The sequence below is a fragment of the Oreochromis aureus genome, linkage group 3 (assembly GCF_013358895.1).
Source record: "Oreochromis aureus strain Israel breed Guangdong linkage group 3, ZZ_aureus, whole genome shotgun sequence".
Lineage (NCBI taxonomy): Eukaryota > Metazoa > Chordata > Actinopteri > Cichliformes > Cichlidae > Oreochromis > Oreochromis aureus.
This window is the reverse complement of record NC_052944.1, coordinates 13333161-13354158: the sequence shown is the minus strand read 5'-3', so window position 1 is coordinate 13354158 and position 20998 is coordinate 13333161. Positions and strand designations below refer to the sequence as shown.

Genomic DNA, 20998 nt, shown 5'->3' with positions numbered 1-20998 from the left:
GCAACAACTGCTGTGCATGCACACACACAAGCGCACAACTTGTTATGCAGTCACCACAGAGTCGCGTTCCTTTGTTTCTCAAGCTTAGATGTCAAATCAAAGCATTTTTCTGATATTTAGGTCATTCAGTGAGTTGTAAGCCACTACAAACCTGGAAGAGTTACAGGTATACACACACTTAAAACAGCAATACACACTTTTCTCTCAACTCAGAGTGCTCTAAAATTGGAGTGGGGGGAAAAGACTTTTCAAGGCAGCAGTAGTGTCTTGTTATGGCTCTGGTATGGATCTTCTTTAAAATGATGTCAACAGGAAGTCAAAAGCAAAGCAAGTGCTGCTCAGAACTTCCAGAACTTGGTGTCTACAACATTTCCTCTCCCATATCTTTCTCAGAGAGGACACAGCAGCACAGAGATCTGGATTATATGTTACACCTTTTGGAAAAACATCAGATAACATGAGGCCCACAAATGGCTTTACGAATAAGGAAAGGCAAACATTCACACACATGCTGCAATAAAAAGTGGATGAGTAGCTTAAATGAACAAATAATAGGTGATGAGATGTCAGAGTGGGGCTGGCTGAGGAGAGGAGAAAGAGAGGACAATGGAGCAAGAGACGGACCAGTCTTCTTCCTATGATGTTGTTGGAGTTTGTTAGTCTCTGGCACTGTGCTCGAAAGCTGTGTGAATGCGTTACCCGCCGGTTTATAAGTTACCCCCTTAAACCTCACTGGAAAGGGAAGGGGGAGAGCAAGGGAGGTGAAGGAGAGTGGAGATGAACCAAAGGGAGCGGAAGGAAAGAAGCAACAGAGGAACAAACACAGGCGAGAACAGAACAAAAAGAGTCGCAAATAAGAAGAACCTTGAAGTATTGCAGCATAATTATTATCCATTTGCCACGTTTTGTATTGGTGTGGCCCAGCAGCTGCAGGGATGTGGATAGAAACCAAAACAGAGGTGGAGAAGGCCAGCAGGACCCGGGCCAGCTTCAGTCGGCGTGTGTTGAATGGCCTGCTATTGTGCAGTGGAGACATGGAGCACTTGGATAAGTACATGAAGGGTAGGAAAACACACAAATTACATGCCATCCGGAAGCCTTTTCTTTTAATACTAATCTTAATGTAATGAATCGCAAAACTTTGCCACTAGAGGAAGTGCTAAATTACCATAATTATGAATAAATGATTCAGAAATGCTTATATCACCATTAAAACACGCAGATGTAATCATCATGCGACTCCCACAGAGAATGCTGCCGCACTTTTTCTCCAGCTTGGAACAAAATTATCATTAAAATCCAATTTTGATTCTGCTATAAAACCCTGACTTAGCAACAAGAAATCCAACTGCGGCTGAAATTTTGTGAAAGCTGCACTTGCCTCTTTGAGTCCACTTGCAGATGTGTGAGTCCACACACATCTGCAAGCACCTTGCTGTGAAGTTCTGTTTATTTATAGGGACCTTTTTTTTTTCCTCATGTGCCCTCAGACAAGTCATTTGTGCTACAGCTGGTAGTCTGTGGCCTGAGAGCGGTGGCCAGGGTAATTCTGGCCAACAACCCGCTGAGTGGTGGTCTCATCCTGGCTGCCCTGTACTGGGCTTCCCCCTGGCAGGGCCTGCTGGGAACTCTGGGAGTATTGGCCTCCACGCTAACAGCTGTCATCACAGGACAAGACAGGTGGGATGATATAGAAATGCACAAACACAGGCAACACTACAGAAGCTGAAAGCAGTGCACATTTATGTGTCCATATTTAATGCTTTGGTCATTCTAAAAGCACATAAATAAAACATATCCTCTTTAACCTTTGACCTTGTAATCTACTCAGGCTCGCTAAAATTGATCGGGGCTTCTACTTAAAATTCATGAGAGTAGTTCAGCTCCACAACTAAAAGCCCTGCATATACACCACCCTGCATTTATTTTTGAAGCCTTCTCCCAGTATTTATACCATACAAAGTGAAATATGTTTTTAAGGTTTATAAAACAATTCCAGCTGAACAGGAGATCCTCATATTTTTAACTTTGACATGCAGAGAAAGTTTAATGTCACCCATGGGACTCAGCTCATTAACTCAACTGAACATTTTATTTTTCTTGAGAACCCATTAAAATCTATTTAAAGCTTTGTTAATTTGTATTGCTTTACAGAAAAACAGTACAGATTTATTACCTTTCAGGTTTTTTAAATTCTTTTAATTTTCCACATGCAAAATGTAATCGTCATATGTGAATATTCCTGTTCTGTGTCTGCGTGTATAGTGCTGAGGTGGCGGGAGGTCTTCATGGTTTTAACGGCATGTTGGTGTCTCTGCTGATGGGAGAGTTTAGCTCAGCTGGAGACTGGTACTGGTGGCTCCTGCTGCCTGTCTTCCTGGGGTCAGCAACATGGTAAGAAACACATACACGGACTCATTGTTTTATATTGCCTTCTTGTGTGTCCATTATAGTATAGTATAGTATAGTAGTAGTATTTCCTCAGAGTGCTTTCTCAACTCTCAAGGTTTCTCAAGGTTAATGGTTCAGGTAAGGGAATGGCTGTCATTCATCTTGTCCTTTCAGTCAGATTCTCTAAATTCAAAAGAAGATGTTTCCTTCTGTCTGCAGTTGTTCATATCTTTTATATCTGACTCTGTTTGCGAACTTCCCCATCTTTCTATATGTACTGTACATGTGAAAATTGCAGTCAGTAAATATGACACTGATTAATCCAAATATAGCATGAAAGGAGGAGCTGACGTGCAAAGCAGCTTGCACATGCAAAGCAACTGTAGGTAAGCTAAACCATATTGCCTAAATAGCATGCTGTAAATGTGAGGTGCCAGTTGAATGCATAAAAATGAACATTGGATTATAGCTTCCCCATCATGAGTTGTCTCTGCTGAGACTTACAGTAGTCAGTCAACAGGATATTCAAGAAAAAGAAGTGACTGCATCAGTGACAAAACGTGTCTCCCACTGAAAAGTCCAGATGAACATAATAAACTTTCTGGGTTTTCCTTACCTGGATGATAGAGCATGCATCAATAAGTTACCAGTGTAATTTTGTCTATTTCAATAAGAAAGGGTTTCTATTTCTCATTATTTCTTCCTTACTGTTTTCCTTTTTTCAGTGTCTTTCTTTTTAGTGGACTCTCATCGTTTTTAGACCGCTGGGACTTGCCTGCTGCCGTGTTTCCCTTCAACATTATTATCATCCTCTACCTCCTGTGTACTGGCCCAGAACACCCCTATTTTCCACACCACTCAGTAAAACCACCAGGGGCCCTGGAGCCTAATGCTACAGAGCTCATAGCATTACAGGTAAAGAATATGTAAAACCTCTGAACTGGGATTCTGTCTGATAAAAACTGTAGAAGTAATTATGTGAAGGCACAGAGATGCAACTATAATCTGGAATCGATGACTAAAACCTTGAGATATGGAAAAGAAATACCAAAATACTGAAGGCTACATTTTAACAGATTTTTATACCTGTCACCCTTTTTATTTTTCATTGACTTTCATACTGGGACAGAAAGTCTGACACAACGAAAATGAATTATTCATTTGTCTCATATCATCTAGCCATGTCCAGGTGCATTATTTGCCTCAGGCCTTAGATCCCTGAAGTTGTCCATATGTTTTCTGTGAAAATTATTGAGATTGATTTCTGCACGTTCAAGTTTATGTAAGAGTTGACATCTTGGTTTTCAGTCTGACTGTGTTGGCTCAGTCCCACTGGCACAATCACTCATTATATCCTGTCTATTCACACAGGTGCCATTTCCTAGAGTATGTGGTACTGTTTATTGGTATTTCATTACAAAAAGAGATATTTCTCTATTTCTGACTCTCCTCACTGATATAATTAGAACTATTGAAACTATTAAAACAGATTATGAAATAAATGTATTAAGTGTCATATAAACTATATAACAGTACATAAACAAAAAAATCAAAATCTCTAACATCTTGCATAACCAAATAACTGTCTTTCATGCCAGCCATATTTCACGGGCACTAGTGATACTGTTAACTTCAGTGATAATTGTCACATGGGAGAGTCAGATTTACAGTAACATTACTTTGAGATGAGGATCATTTAATGATCCAGAACACAGGTGGGCTGTGCTCAATGCATTGGGAGAACTTTATTACAGCACTACATCTCATTGATGCCATTAGGAGTTTATTAGGATCCCACACATAGAAAGGCAAGTCACAGTTTCTTAAAATGTGTCTCTCTGCTGAGAGTTAACGGTGCTGTGAGACTAGTAGAGAGGAAACCAATATTCTTATCCAGGATGTGCCAGAGGTGTAAATATTAAATAGTGAAAATATGCTGGCAAAGACATTTTTTTTAAGAATTGAAGTCCAGCAGTGAATGCATTCAAAGTGCACCATGGGAAAAGTTTTAATTAATTTTAGTATGATCCCATTTTCTTCTAGCTAGACAAACGCACATATATGAAAAAATTATAAGTGCAATTACAGGACAAGGTTGTACAGTTTATACAATTTTAACCAACACTTGGAAACAACATGAATGCAGGATGGAGCCATGCCTTCATTTTTTCCCACCAAATATTGATCTTACCATCCAAATGTTGCAGCATTAATCAAGGCTCATCAAAACAGGCAATGTTTTTCCACTTTTCTCTTGTCTCTCTACCTGGTTCAGGTTTTCAGAGTTACCTTGACTGTAAAGAGTGGACACTGTTACTGTTTCCTTCCTATCAGTTTGCAGCTATGTGGCCATTCTACTCTGACCTCTGGCGTTAACAAAGCATTTTCCCTTCAGTGATCTAATAGGTAAAGTCACTTTCTTGGACCATTCTCTGTAAACCCTAAAGGTGGTTTTCCAGGAATATCCCAGCAGATCAGCATTTTCTGAAATCCTAAGACCAGTCTGTCTGGTGCGAACAATGATGAAACATTCAAAGTCACTTAAATCAGCTTTCTTCTCTCTGATATTTCTTCTTTCTTCTCTCTCATGCCTAAATATACTGAGAGCTTTTAATGAGACTGGCTAATTAGATATTTCTTTTACTAAGCAGCAGAACAGGTGTACCTAACAAAGTAGCCAGGGAGTGCCTAATCGCTCCACTAATCGCTCCACTTTTAGTCCCATTAGCCACATTAGCCACTTGATTGGTTTTATAAAATTCTACCTGAGAAGTAGTAAACTACATGATGGTTAACTGGATTTCTGTTACTGATGAGCTGACATCATGAGGATATCCAGTAAAATATCTTAAAAAGGCAGCTCATCAAGTCATTTAAAAAGAAGAGGTGCTGCTCATTTGCAGTCACAAAAGGAAATATTAGAAGTTGGCAGGATATATAATGAAGAAAAAAAAAGAGACATAAAACAAGCTTAACTAAGGCCAGGGTTATCCTAAGAGTGCGCATCATGTTGCAGCCTGGTCTCCAGAGTGAACAAGTAACTGGGAGCACTATATGCATAAGAGCAGCCAGCAATGACTCACCAGTTACTTAGCAACAGTCAGTGGTGGCGCTCCTGTTTGGAAATTATAATGAGTCAAAACTGTTTCAACTAATGATTTTTGCTGGGAGAATGTGATTGCACAGGTTAGGCTCTTTATAAAGGTTAAGGTTTTAATTGTATTCTTTTCAGTTTCTGCGGAGAGAAAGGGCTTGGACTTGTGATGAATGGTTTAAATATCACGACTGCTAATCAAGTTCCCAGTAAGTTTGGGAGTAGGTGGGTGGGCTGAGATGGGGGTTCAGGGGGATTTGGGAACTTGGGGTTCAGCAGTCAGGGACAAAAAGACAAAACATCGGAGTGAGAACTTACTCCTGAATTTGATGCTGAAAGTATAGTAGACTGTCTACAAGTTGCTGAACAGTGTACCTTTGTAAGGAATTTATTTCCTTTCAGCCAGTGAATTCAAATGAAAGGCGCTTACCTTGAGCTGCTTCTCACAAGACAAGAATCCAGACTCTCACCAGCTGCTGTGTTCGGCTTTTGATCTCAGTGAGCCAGCTGGCATCTCAGCACTTAAACAGCAACTGAATTTAAATTTCCATTCGATCTTTGGCAGACCCAATTAAGTGACCCAAATCAGAAAAGCTTTGTGATTCTGTGGATATTATAATGTCTTAACAACTAGGTTTATGCTCTAATTACAATTTGATAGTTTAAAAATATACAAATTCCTAAAACATGTTTTTGTATAGACTCACACAGAGAAACACCAAAATACAATCAGGTCACTGACTTGGTCATGGAAGAATATCCAATTTCTTTGTGTTGAGAAACTCCTGTGTTGTCATTGCAGTATGCTTTGTGTCGTTATCATTGCGCTGCAAAACTGTCAGATCAGTTTTGCAGCATTTGGCTGAAACTGAGCAGAAAGTAAAGCCCTGCACACTTCAGAAATCATCCAGTTATTTCTGTCATCATCAGTAAACACATCATTTCCACTTGCAGCCATTCATGAAGGCATCTCATGCTTTCTCAAGAGTGTCCTTGACTGGTGGAAGGGGGGTTTTATATCAAAGGAAGTAATTTACAATCATCAAGGTTGAGGGCCAAATTATCAGCTAACTTGCATTATTTTTCATTTTTATTTTTCATTTTACCAAAGCACACTCGTAGTCAGCACAGACTGCTTTCTCAACGAAACTGAAGCTCCAGATTCTTTCCTGGGCCGTTAGTACAATTAACCTCACAGCAATTCATGCTGTTTGTCAGATAACCAGCAGCACAAACATGGTCAAAAGGTGCAGGTTAGTGACTCCAATTAGCCGAGGTTATGTCTAGAAGATAACCAAGAGCATAGTTTGAACCCACCTGTCAAACAAAGAGGACAAAGAGGAGTTATGCATTAACAAGCCCAATAACCCATGCATGACCTCAAGCCTTAATTCGGTTTATATAAATATTTTATCCCCTGCGAGGCAACATGCTGCCGTGATGGCACTCTTGCCTCGCAGCAAGAAAGTTCGGGAATTGAATCCACTGTCAGGCCGAGGGTCTTTCTGTGTGGAGTTTGCGTCTTCTCCCCATGTCTGCATGGGTTCTCTTTGGGTACTCTGGCTTCTCCCCACAGGCCTGAGACAAGCAGTTAGGTTAATTGATGACTCTAAATTATCCATAGGTGAGTATGTGAGTGCAAATGGTTGTCTGTCTCTCGCCTTATGGCAAATGGGATAGACCACCCATGACCCAGATAATCAGAAGAAAAGGGATAGATTTTATCCCATGTGTTGTTGCCACAAAAGAGAAAATGACATATAGATACCAAATGCATTAGGCAGTAGTCAGGTGAGGCGCAGCTGCAGGAGAAGCTGACGCATCGGAGCTGCATCGGCTCATCATGCTGCCCTGCGTAAATAGCACTGGGTCCTGAGTGTGTGTTGTGGTTGGTGATGTGTTTGGCTGCGATCTGGAAAGCTGCACCCGAGTATTGTTAAAACAGCAACCGTGAAAAAAGTATGCTGGAAAGCATGAGCTCCAGGTTAATGGGTATGCAAATTTGAGCATTTTAACATGGGAGTCAGCTGGAATTGAACAGCCTTTAGAATCAGCCTTAAGTGTTCATTTAGGGAACTTCAGTCTTTGGCTCTTGTGCTTTGACTTCAGCTTTCATCCACTGGAGCCGGGAGACATTCTCTCTGTTTTTGTGCATGACTTTGCTTCATTATTTCTTTAAGAAAATAACAATTCCCTGCTAACAAAACACTGAAGGCAGGGACACGACCTTAGAAGACCTGTAAGCAGGCTTGCTAGTATGAAGCTATCTGACAAAGACTACAGACTGAAATTGTTTTTTCTTCTTCTTTTTTTTTTTTTTTGTAGCACATTGCCTAGAGTGCATTTCTGTACACGACGATATGCAAAGTAACTGTGAAGTTATCTAAACTAGATTAGCCATGCTGCCTTAAAGCCTTAAGCGCTGTAAGGTGTCCTGAATATGGAGTCAAGATTTACACATGATTCCATTAACAAGCATCACACCCTGTGGCACAGTTTGTCCATCACACTAAATAATTACTTTCCACAACTTTCAGCTCCATCAACTCAGATTCTTTTTTTCTGTTTTTTTACCCACATATCAAAGTTTCTCCATCTTTCCCTCCCTCAGACATATTTCATTATTTCCTTTCTGATTCACTCCATCTGTCTGTCTTTCATCGCATAAAAAGCTGTTCTTTGAATTTAATAGATTCCCTTTTTGTTTGTTACTTATGAGATTTAAAACCTCTAAATCCTTCTTTTCATTTCTGTGCCTCTCTTCCTTCCAGTCTGTTTCCCTGCTCTGCTGTGCAAATCTCCTTCCTCCTTCCTTCCTTCTTTATCTCTCTCCTTCCCTTTAGTTTACAATGAACAAGGTCACTGTGATCCAGTCCCATCCTCTTATTCCTTGCTACTTCTTCTTTCCTCTTCCTAATTTTCCCCTTTTTTATCCAGTATTTCTTTTCTGTTGCTCTCTGTTTTACTTTTTTCCATCAGTCTCCAATTTCTCCTCCATTCTTTCTTTCACTCATGTTTCCTCTGGTTCTCTCCAGAGATGGTGATGACGTCGATCCTATTTATATTTGATGTCTTCGACTTCAGTCATTCTGCTGAGGATGGTGCTCTGGCTGCACTTCACTGACAGTGTATTTAATCCTTCACAAACACACACGCATACAGAGGGACGCATGCAAGAGTTACAGCAATATAATGAAAGACCGTTTATGACTTGTAAATATCCACGACAGGCAGGTGCACCAGCACATCACCATGGAAACTCTTCATTTAACTGGTTTGGATGCAGCACGGGTGTGTGTGAGTGTTGGTAAAAAAAAGAATGCTGATTTAAGCTGCAAGAAAGTCACTGAGGTTATTTCAACCATTGTGTTATTATGTTTTTGTGAGAGTGTTTCTGCTCTTGCAACTTATATAAATTCTATGTAATGCTCTTCAGTATGCTAGGTAATAAAAGCAAAGCAAATAATCCCCTAAGTCCTCTCTTTGTCCAGGTAATACGTGGCATCCCTCTTGGAGTGGGTCAGATCTTTGCCTGTGGGGACCTGGGACCGTCCCTTCTCATCTTGGGAGCCGTTTTCCTCTACTCCCCCTTGCTCGCCGTTCATGCTCTGCTGGGATCCGCAGTAGGAACACTGACCGGTTGGTTTCAATCTGTGTGTTCATGTGGCTGCGTGGGAGGAGTGGGAGAGAGAAAGTGTTATTGCATTTGTTTGTGCATCATACAAATGCACCACTCACAATAAATCCCAATTTAACACAGTCTTCAGTGATACTGGGATCAACTTGTCAGCATTTCATTGTATGATACATCACCTTACAGCTCACCACTTACAGGAAACTCCTAAACTTCACAGGAAAATGTGAGGAGGCGAGTATTACTGTGTGAAAATAGTGTAACAATGTCCTCAGTGGCTCTGGGGTACCATTTTCAAGCATGAGACAATATTTATGACAGAAGGCCAGCAGTACAAACTATAAGAAAGACATTTATGTTTACTGAGGAGAGAAGTGGACCCTTTCACAAGGTAGTTTTGTTTGTGTTATGGTGTGGTAGAAGGATCCAATTTACCTTCACAAAGGACTTAAAGTCTGCCTTTTCTGAGCCTATTAGACCTTTCTTGAAGACACTGTTGATATAAGACACAAAACACAAAGAGAAATACAGCCACAGTCAGACTGAAATCTGGAATAGCTCATGGTTCCCTACAGTGCTCTAGGTCTGTTTCATGCTCTGCTCTCTGTGATTTTACAAATTGTGAATCCATTGTTTATCCATCTGAGCCTGCCTTATTTACTTTAGGAAATATGCACACATTTGCAAATCAATTACAAGGTTGGAAGACACAGATTATTCATATTTTTATTCACACAATTATCCTACAGTAACTTACATGCCTTGTGATTGATACCCAGGTGGAAGCATGATGATAACCCCAAATGAGTCAGTAACATTTACACATAATATACTGGAAAACTCTGTTTATATTAACAATATTAACAGATTTGGCCTAAAAGCTATGCTTTATCATGCTTTACTGGTTTGTGAAACAATGTGTCAAAGTTGGTGTTACACATGTAATCACACCTGTGCCCAAAACCAAAATGCAATACCTCTGCCAGGACCTGAAGACATAAATGTCTGCATGCGAAATGTCACATGAAAGTGTGTTTTAATGAGGTCAGTGTCAGGTTAGGTTCATGCATCTCTCTGAAAATAAGACATGTCAGCAGCAGATGCATAAGTAAGAAGCTGTTTGCAGCAGTAGCTTGTGCGCACTAAGATAAATAAAACACAAAGCAATTAGCCATGCAGGGCACTAATACTGTTGGCTTATATACAAACCCACGGGGCTGTGGAACTGTGTTCTTCTTATATCTGCTTCGCTCTGACTCTGTTTACACAAAAGAATGAGAAATGCTGGACGTTCAGCACTGATTCCAACCACATCTATGTAACTTTAGTACAGTGTCCCAAAATACTTTGTGTGTGTGTGTGTGTGTGTGTGTGTGTGTGTGTGTGTGTGTGTATATGTGTGTGTGTGTACATCATGTGTGTTTGTAGCTATGAGTCATACAGAATAAAAAAAGAAGAGTGGGAGTAAGCTGGTACAGCTACACACTCACACAAACTTGTGGACACATGCTAACAGTGGCAGGGACATACACACAGGCATGCAGAAACACACACAAACACAAACAACCACACAGACTGCTGCAATAAAAACAACGGTGTGATGGGAAAGTAATCAAAGGGATGTGACCAGCGCCGTAGCTCCGCAAACGCACATAACGCACACTGCGTAGGGCACCAAATGGCCGGTAGGGCACCAAAAAAATCAGGGTCGTAAAAAAAAAAAAAGTAAACCATATTAATACTATAAATATCATATGCATTAATATGGTTAAACAATACAAAAGCAACATAAAACAATTTTCCGAGAAAAAAGGGTGAATCTGCTTTGTGCCCTGTCTCCAGTCTCCTCCTGGTGCCCCCCACTCCCAGTGGTCTGTTCTATAATGCCTCAATTCGGTATTGGTAAACACCTGTTTGAACATGGCCTCGAAACGGCAACAGGAGTCGGGAGCGGAGAAAAGAAAGAAGAAGAGGAAGCGTGATGAAACTCAGGCGTCGCTTGCCGGTAAGGCAATGTTTAAATAATAACAATAAGAAAAAGTTCATTATTGTAGCCCTTGCTTGCACGCTCATGTCCGTCAACTCTGTGATAGCTCCTGTTAGCAGTGTTCATACTGTGTTAACAAATGTTGCAAATGATTGATGTTGGGTAGTTTGTTTACGTTGTGGATATGAATATAGAATGGACTACTAAAAGCAACTCATCATGGTCACTCAATTGACGGTTTTCAGATAACGTTAGCAATCGTGAGACTAGCATTTCTCCTCCTCAGGTTGCTAGCTGGCTAACGTCATGCATGCTACTGATTAACCTTAACTTTGGGATAGGTCAGTGATGCAGTCAAGTATTATTATCAGATTAGACAAGATTACTTTGTATGTTGCTGCATTTCAGGATATCTATAAAGACGCATATCTTATTTATGCGGCATAAATAAGATATAGGTTTCATATTACAGTGTAATATGAAACCTATATCTTCAGTAATATAGATTTCCTACTTGCGCATTTATATCAAATTATGTACAGCATGTTTATATTGCCATTTGCCATTATGAAAATCTATACATGTAAAATATAGTTAGTAATTTTAAATGTACCAGTGACTTACTTAATTTATTAGTCTTATAATGCAATTTTTTCGTAGGCCTACTGTAGATTCAAAATTGTATTTCTGTAAAATCCTGAATATTTTCTCTTGTATGCAGGGTCAATGCTTAAATATGTTCAAGGAGGATCTCAAGGACAGGATGAACCATCCAGTAGTAGTGCCATCCCTGGACATCAACCACCAGCCATTGTAGACCCTGCAACAATCCCTAGCCAAGAAGAACAAGAACCATCAACCACCAGTTCAGGTACAGTTCCATACACAAGTACCACTGAGAGTCCTGTCACTGAGAGACTATCAGAAAGTGACACTGTGGAGACATGTGCCCCTTCAACCGATCCTGCTCTTTGGCCAGCTCACATTGTAGATGCTGATCGTGTTGAAATTGTGCGGAGAGGTCCTTTTAATGTCAGCTCTGATTTTAATTTTCCAAAGGGGCCTGAGTATTTATTTGTAACAGTATTTTTAACCTCCTTTAACCTTATTTATTTGTTTAACTGTCATGTTTGTTGTTATTTAATTAAACAAATTCCACTGAGAAATTCAAAAGTATTAATGTTTTTTTTTTTTTTTTTTTTTTAAGTGGGCGGGGGCACCATAAAGCATTTGTGCTTAGGGCACCCAAATGGCTAGCAACGGCCCTGGATGTGACTATAATGAGATTGTGTAGGAGACAGAGCCAAGAGGAAGCAGCCTGAGGTAGCGTAGCAGCTAAATGCAGAAAGACAAAATGCCAAAGTCTCTCTCACTGCTATTTGTGCATGCTCTCTTTTTTCTGTGATCCATTCTTCTTTCCTTCATTTCTTTGTAATGCGGCTTTTGCTCTTGATGATTTTAGAATTTTAGTCATATTTTAGCCATATTAAGCTATTTGAAGTGTTTTATTAACATGAAAGCCACTCACTCTTTTGTCTCTGTCATTTAGACACCTGTAGTTTAGGGCTCCATCAGAAACATTTTAGCTGCTGCAAAATCCAAAATTTAGCCGCTAGCCTAAAATATGCTCTTATCCAACAAACAATCCTGTTCCTAATTTTAAATGCTGTTGTTACTGCAATTGGCTTACTATACATCTGCCAGGCAACAAATCTCTCAAAAAGAATAAAACTAAACTTCATTTATTGTTTTTGTACTTTTTGTCTACAAAAGTCTGATGTATCAGATTCCTCTGCGTCACAGATCTGCACAGTTGTTCTTAACTATTAAATAAATGGCATGTTGCACTATACTGTATATACAGTCATGTGAAAAGTTCATAACATTTACTGTGTAATTATAAGCAGCATTTAACCTTTTGGTATTGTTTGGTGAACCAGAAGTTCTGAATAAATGTAAAATGGACACCCACACACCGAAAGAAAAGAAGCCACAGCTGCAACAAATGAGACAGTTGAGAGTGTGAATAAGTGCTACAAGGTTAAACTTACAACTGAATCCTGTTCAGCAGAGAATTAGAACAAGAAAAGAAGGATCAGTGTCAGGAGACAAAACAAATAGAGATGGAGAATTGAGAAAGGGTATAATAAGTTTTGAAGGGAAAGTAAGGATAAGGCATGACCTGAGTAAATGAAATAAAAAAGTGACAGGGAGAGAAACAACAAAAAGATAAACATGCTTGAAAATGCAGCACAGGAGAGCAATGTGCATATCTCTCTCTATAATATTTTACTGGTAGCGAGTAAGTAAAGTAAAGTAATAATTGACAACAGATTTCCTTCATTTGAGGACTGAATTATTATAATTCATGACATATGTGATAAAAAAGCTGGTATTTACTTTAAGAAGAGAACAAGCCTGTAAATTATTGTGAATCCTGGATTGAATTTGTATCGTTATTTGGACAAGATAAATGAACCGATAATCTTTTGTGATATTTCGCCCACTAGTTGGTAAGATACACAATGATCAGTAAGCACCTTTTTAATTAAGTTTATTAACTAGGTGTAAACATTTTTTTAGATTTGCTATACAAAAACCCAGACAAAACAAAATAAACAAACAAAACAAACAAACAAAATCAAATATAAAATTGGAATGTAAAGGTGGATTGTACATTTACATTTCTGGTTACAACTAAAAAAGTAAATAATAAAACCAAATCAAACAAACAAAAACAAACAAACAAAAAACCCAAAGTGTTTTGAAAAGAAAACATTTTAAATGTTTATATTATTTTTGTTAAAATACTAAGGCTTACTACTTATGCCCTGAAATTATGTTCGTTTTTTTAAATATACAGTATCTCACAAATGTGAGTACACCCCTCACATTTTTGTAAATATGTTTTGTTGCCAGCATTTGGTTGTATGTTGAGTAATTTTGAGGTGAACCTAATTTAAAAAACAATAGAATAAAATATTTACAAAAATGTGAGAGGTGTACTCACTTTTGTACTGTATTAATGCAAGTAAAAGTAAAAAAACAAAAAAAAAAAACTGTGTAATTCATCTATGGACTAAATGTCACCAGTTTATTTCTTTGTTTGTTTGTTTGTTTGGGTTTTGTTTTTTACTTACAAAGTATGAAATCAGTGACAAAAACATAAATAAAAACAAACAAAAAAATGACTGTAGTGCTAAATGTGTAGAGATCAAAAGGCAGGCAGGTGGCAGATGTTCAGAAATGTGTATTTTATTGACAGGCTGATGAAATCATTGAGGCTGTCTCAGCTTAACAGCTTCATCGCCTTTTAATGTCTTCAGAAGGAGGCAGAAAGATACAGAAGCAGGGGTCAGACTTGGAGAGGAGAGAGTATGAGGCCATTTTTAGAGCTGTCATTCAAAGGATTGTGCTGTAAACTAGTCCCATGAGGGATTTCAGGAGGAGGAGATCAGGGGCTGTATGTAGGCCATAGCCTGTCTACCTTCTGCTGCATTCATATTGTGTATCAGGTACAGGAGGAAAGAAAAAGTGAGGCATCAGAGAAGTCAACTAGGGTTCACTGTTAACTCTGGGTTCTTTCATCAAATGTGAAGCTATACAATGGGAGCCTATTTTAGAGTAAAGGTCTCACATCTGCATTTGTGATTTTGCATAGCATAGCATCAGAAGAACAAAAGAAAGGTGGAAGAAGAAGGAGAAGGATGTTTATTTGCGACATGTAGTATAATGTAATGCATAGGGATGTTTAAAATATATCAAACTAGAGTGTAAAGTAAATGCTAACACCTGTTTTTGTAATTTTATTTAAGCTCTTGGCAGAATTATGGTCAAACTGTACACCAGTGGTCTTGAGTCAGACCTTCGGGTATTACATAAGAAGCTTAAGGACATAAATGAAGTATTTTCTGTGAATGACTGAGCTGAACAGTCTGAAATTTCTGTTTATTAAGTCAGAGCATGTTTCTATTAAAGTTCATAGTAATAATAGAATAATGGAAATTTCCAGAGGTATAATGATTTCCAGCAAATAACTGTAGCAATAACCATGAATCAGGCCAGCAAAAAGAAAAACTGCCCATTTCTACTATATTTCATAGTAATATTGTCTCCACATTATTATTCCATTATTACCATGTTATTACCAAGCTGTAATATAAAGTACTACTAAAGCTAGGATAAATAATTCCATCTGAAGCTTAGACTGTTGAACCCTGGAGAGTGTTAACATTTGAGTCCACATTCAGTCAATTTATGTTCATCCCCAAACAGTTTTCCCCTTAAAAACATCAAAGGCTGCATCACTAGTTGCATGAAGCCCAGAGGATCAGCGCCTCCAGAATTACTTTCATGGATATGGCCACTAAAAATATTGGGGTGGCACACCTGAAACAGAATTTCCAGCTTTATTATGCTGTTGCTGCCTCTCACCCTATAGTAGCTAGGATAGCACCCCCTCCCCTGCCCCCCCTGACAAGGAAGAGCATGGATGGATGGATATTGTGCTGTTGTCAAATACAGGTTGCTTGAAAGATAGAGAAGAGGCAAAAGAAGAGAGAAAAAAGAATTGCTCTATCTTGTGCTCAAGTTTATTAGAATTATTACCAACATAGGACGGTCTTGCCAGGAGGGTCCACTGGGTGGGAAAGGAAATTTAGGAGGCAAATGCCAAAATACCAAGTTAGACATTATGCAAAGTTCATATGAGTTCATTGCGATTAATTTCTCCACCATTTACTCTTTTTGCAAGTCACTGTTAATGGAGGAATGTGGAAAAGGGAGGAGAGGAAAAAAAAGGGGAGAGGACATACTGGATTTAATATCAATCAATCAAAATTTATTTATATAGCACATATTAAAACAACAGTGTTGACCATAGTGCTTCACAGTCAGTAAAAGCATGAGACAATTAAAACAAACAATAAAACAGGACAACAAACAATAGGCAACAACACAACAAGCTATGATATGAATACTCATTCTGACTCATTCTGACAGCACAGATGACATCAGAAAGAGAGCAGGAACACACAAGAATAAAGAAGTAAAAACAGTAAAAAAAATTTAGTATCCTCCAGGGACTTTCTCCATCAAAGCTATTAGCCTTTAATGGTGTAGAAAGAGACCAAGTGGGAAAAGGAGGAGTGATGAAGGAAACAATGAAGGGAACAGGAAAAGTACTGCGTGTGAGAAACAAAAGAAAATGGTGGGAATAAAAGATGGAGAGTGTGAAAGGAGGCAGAGACAAGATGAGCGCAGAGGGAAGTGAAGCGTTTAACGAGCAGCTGCTGAAGGAGGTGGCCGTAAAAAGAGAAAAAGCAAACGGGAGTGGAAGCCAGTAGTCTAGCAGACACAGAGTAAGGAAGCACCACAGGGGTGTGGTCAGTCTGCTTCAGGTCCAGACTGCCAAACTGCTGCTGCCGATGCCTGGTAATAAGGAAATCAATCACAGCAGTGCCTGAGGGTCATTAATCTACAGAGGAACCACCGAAATTGATAGTTCCTTGGAAAATACAGTCTGTGAAACCAGCATCAGAGCGACCACGCACAGTCACCATGCATTTACACTGTGTATTATCTTTAATTTTCAGGCATTAAAGAGTTTCTACTGGGTCTGAAAGATTAAAAAAAAAATGTACTTAGCAAAGTGGAGCTCATCCAGCTTAGTGCACATGTGTATTAATGATTTATAAGAACAGCAAATGGAGGATTAAAGGGTCACTCCTCACAGCCAGACCGTGTTCAGTCATTTATTTTATAATATTAGACAAATACAGACAGTTAAAAGTCCATCACTCCTACTACAGGGCTCGTGCTGAATCTTACGAGCTACGTGGTGCACATTTACTAACAACTTTGCAATATGCACTCTTTTTATCCAGCTTATATAGTCACTTGCATTAGATCTGAGGGAAGGCATGGGGGATTGGACACAATATTGGTGCGGCTCTTGGAATGGAAATATTTAAAAAGCTGGATGGATTATAACACAGTTTTTCACATTGATGAACATAATGTGGGCATAATGTGTCCTAATGACTTACAGGTTAAAGCTTGTTGTTAACAAGTACATGACAGATTGCCATGAAAGCTGATATTGGCATGTCCTTGAAATGAATATTAATTATTTCGATTGTGTCCTAACTATTAATCTGCAACCTACACCAGGTCAACATTTGAATATATCCAGTACTGTAATTAGAATATCTCCTGACATACTAATTAGCAATTGTTGGCATTCTGCTGATGGATTGGGATGCATTACATTAAAAGGTGTTTACCTGCATGAGGGAAGTGAACATGCAGCCATTGCAAGTTAGGTGTATGACAATGGAGCAAAGTTTAAATAATCAATCAGGAAACAATCTGACACAAAAACTTTTTCAAAAGGTCAGATCTGCTCCAAATGCAAGGTTGAAGATGTATCCCAGGGCGAGAGGTGGGGTACACCGTGTACAGGTGACCAAGCTATTGCAGAACTAACGCAAACAGACAACTATTCACACTCATATTCCGGGGTACATGAAGAGAACCCACATAGACAGAGAGGGAACAATGAAACTCCAGAAAGAAAAGCCTCAACCAGTCAGTGGATTGTGCGAACCACCACAACACTGTGTTGCAATACTTTCTTTTTTTTTTTTTTACATTTCAACAAAGGTTAAATATTTCAGAGAAATGTTAACTGTCATGCTCACTGATTCTGGAAAAAAAAAACTTGTTGGCCTTTGCAGATGAACTCAGTGGCTCTACGTGTTCTTACTTCATTGTATTAAAATTGTTATTCTCCCTTGTGAAGGTTGAGAGACATTGTGCAGCTGGTGCCGGAGGCCAGGGAGAAAAAATGGCAGTGCTTTTGGCCCTGCAGAGATTTATCTGGGTCAGCATGCCCCCTGTGCAGTTTGCTTTTAGTTTCAGCGTCACACTGTTGTGGATATCTCGTGTGCACGGGAGACAGAGGCAAGGCATTGACGTTGTCTTAATCCACCTGCCTCTTTGACATCAAACCCAGAATGAATTAATCACTTGTGATAAAGATTTTAATGTTTTTCTCTGTTTCAAATCTAAAACTGCATGTCTGATAGGATAAGGGTTAAGAAAATGTAATAGGCAGATTCGCTTTGGTGTGGCCCCATTCGACATACAGATGGCCCAATTCAACCTGCAATATTCTGGAATACAATAGACAAAGCAGGCAAATTGGCAGCGGTTACCTTAGTGATGCATCATATTCTGTAAACCCAGTTACACAAGACTTTAAAATACTAATTGCTCTTATTTGAGCTTCAGTGAAATGTTGATATTCAGTGACATTTGTTCTATAATCTGTGCTTTTCTCTTATTTTTGTATCTTGATTGTATATATGTAATCCTGTTTGCTATTTATTCTTGCTGTCCACTATATATTTTTTATTCCTGTGGAGCACCCACAATTTCATTGGACATGTACAATGACAATAAAGGCCAATTCTATTCTATTCTACTCTGGACCAGTTTTTGTCTCTTCCTGTGTGTTGATTTGAAGTAGCAGCCAGGAAACATTAAAATGTCCTTATTAGGTTACACGCAAATTACACGTTGCACTGAGAGCAGCCACACAATAGTGTGCATATAGCACCACCACATGGACACTTACTTAGTACTTCAGTATGTCAGTGATGGATGCAGTAATTAATTGTTATTTGTGTATTTCCACTTGTGTTATTACCATATCTGCGAACAAGTGTGACTCATTCATTGGCTCTTATTGTGTGTATGTGTGGCAGGTTTGTCCATGGCAGTGCGTCATGAATCTCTGTACTCAGGTCTGTCAGGGTTTAATGGAGCTCTGGGCTGCATGACTGTTGGAGGACTCTTCTTTACCTTCAGCTTGTGGACGCACCTCTTTGCTATCGCCAGTGGTAACACAAACACACAGACACACACAGGCACAGTTATTATCTGTTGTCCCAAGTATCTAATGGCAGTTAAATGACGCGGCAGTTACATAACAAATGATGTAAGATGGCATTTAAGTACAAATTTATTCTGGGGGATGCTCTTCTCTAGCCACTGTGTATACTCTAATACGCACAATAGCTTTTGCCTTAGAAAAAGTGCCCTACCAAACAAGTACCTTGGGTGTCAGGAAGGGCAATGTGGTGCAAGAAATTTTAAAAATGGAATATGTGGAGTTACCTGCTGTGGTGACACCTTTTAATTAAGAGAGCAGCTTAAAATAGCTTTCAACAACAATACAACCATATTGTTTCCCATTTTTAAAATAATATGTGCTTGAAATGAAGTGATCTTCCTTGTATTTATCTTACAGTAATAATAAAACTGCAAAACAATCTTTTTGCTTGTGTAATTGTGGGTCTCAGTACTTAAATATGCCACTGGAGGGCAACAAAACTATTATTACTAGTCTAAACATAAGCTTCCTATTGCCTCTGTCCATGGTGCTGAAGCATTAAAGCTGGCTATCACTTAGCTTTAACCCTTTAAACCAGGGTTGGCAACTCCAGGCCTCAAGGGCCGGTCTCCTGTAGGTTTTAGATGTATCCTTGACCCAACACAGCTGATTTAAATGGCTAAATGACCTCCTCAACATGTCTTGAAGTTCTCCAGAGGCCTGGTAATGAAATAATCATTTGATTCAGGTGTGATATCTAAAACCTGCAGGACACTGGCCCTTGAGGCCTGGAGTTGCTCACCCCTGGGTTAAAGCAGTCAAATTTATTTATTTATTTATTTTTTCTTCATCTTGATAATGTGGGTAAGAAGTTTTCATGTGTCAATAACCCGATAGTAATATGTAATACTCACAGCAACCAACTTACTTTGAGAGGAAAGTGAGGTCAAACAAACAAGACAGATTTTTTTCATGCCCAACACAATAAAACCATTTACGTGGGTCTCTGTGATATTCACCCGTTTGAACGAAAGGCTTCTTTTTTGTGCATTTATGTAATTTGCTCAATTTGCTGGTGTTCTTTGACTCACCAAAATGTCACTTACTCCATCACAGCTCTTCTCGGTGAATCATAACTAAATGAATTCTTTTGTTGATCATTCTGATGTTGAATCATCCCTCCTTAAGAAGAATATGGCATGTCTCCATTAATGACCACATACATATGAAATAAACAGCTTATTTAACCTGCAGTCACACCATTTCTGTACATACACTATTTCCACTTTCCTGTCATTAATTCAGTTTATTTCCCCCTTTTCTACGTTATCCCTCTACTTATTACTGCTCCTCTCCTTTTTTCCTCTATTTACCTCTTTCCTTCATGCTGAATAGCTGTAATTACACTGAACAATTGTTTCTAATTGTGTCAGTTATAAGATGGAAAGGCATTCTGAATAGACAGATTATCTCTCTATTCAGAATGTGTTTCCTTTTCAAACCTTTAACACGTGAATACAGAATCAAATTGCAGCTCAGGCAACATGAACAGTGGTACTGACCCCTCTGAAAAGGGACCTAATCTGCTCACATTAGGTAAATTGGCCTTACGTGGAGCTGGTAATGTGCCTACTGTCAGGACAGGAGAAAGTGCAACTAAATACCACAGAGCAGTTTGTGAGACAGAAACCTGGAGAGTGATAGGGAGTGAATATGTGGAGGATATATTTGGCCCAATCTTTTTTTTTCTCCCGTCCGCAGCCTTCTTCTCTGCATATGCTGACATTGCTTTGAGCAATTTGATGGGAACTGTGAGTACACACACAGGCCTTTCACAACCCTTTTCACATTTCTGATCCCAAGGGTGATTCCCTGCAAGCTTGGCCTCTTATGTTTTATAGTCTGTAGAACTTCCTATTCTTCCAAAATAGGATATAGCTTTCAAATTGATTGGAACTAGATCTGGAACTGTGAAATTTAAATCACTTTCTTTAG

At 39.1% G+C, this 20998-nt stretch overlaps 1 protein-coding gene across 2 annotated transcripts in view; it reads left to right on the top strand.

Moving 5' to 3' along the window:
* The first annotated feature begins 602 nt into the window (after window positions 1-602).
* si:dkey-183c6.7 (urea transporter 2) overlaps window positions 603-20998 on the top strand; it is a 21212-nt gene continuing 816 nt past the window's right edge. The window contains exons 1-7 of one of the 2 annotated variants that reach the window (XM_031742305.2): window positions 605-1062; window positions 1491-1680; window positions 2266-2394; window positions 3117-3306; window positions 8977-9124; window positions 18876-19010; window positions 20765-20814. In XM_031742305.2, coding sequence (XP_031598165.1) covers window positions 936-1062; window positions 1491-1680; window positions 2266-2394; window positions 3117-3306; window positions 8977-9124; window positions 18876-19010; window positions 20765-20814 — 969 coding nt within the window. In that variant the 5' untranslated portion in view covers window positions 605-935. Of the gene's footprint in view, window positions 1063-1490; window positions 1681-2265; window positions 2395-3116; window positions 3307-8976; window positions 9125-18875; window positions 19011-20764; window positions 20815-20998 lie in introns of both variants that reach the window. The other variant, XM_039610457.1, reaches the window with a different exon arrangement.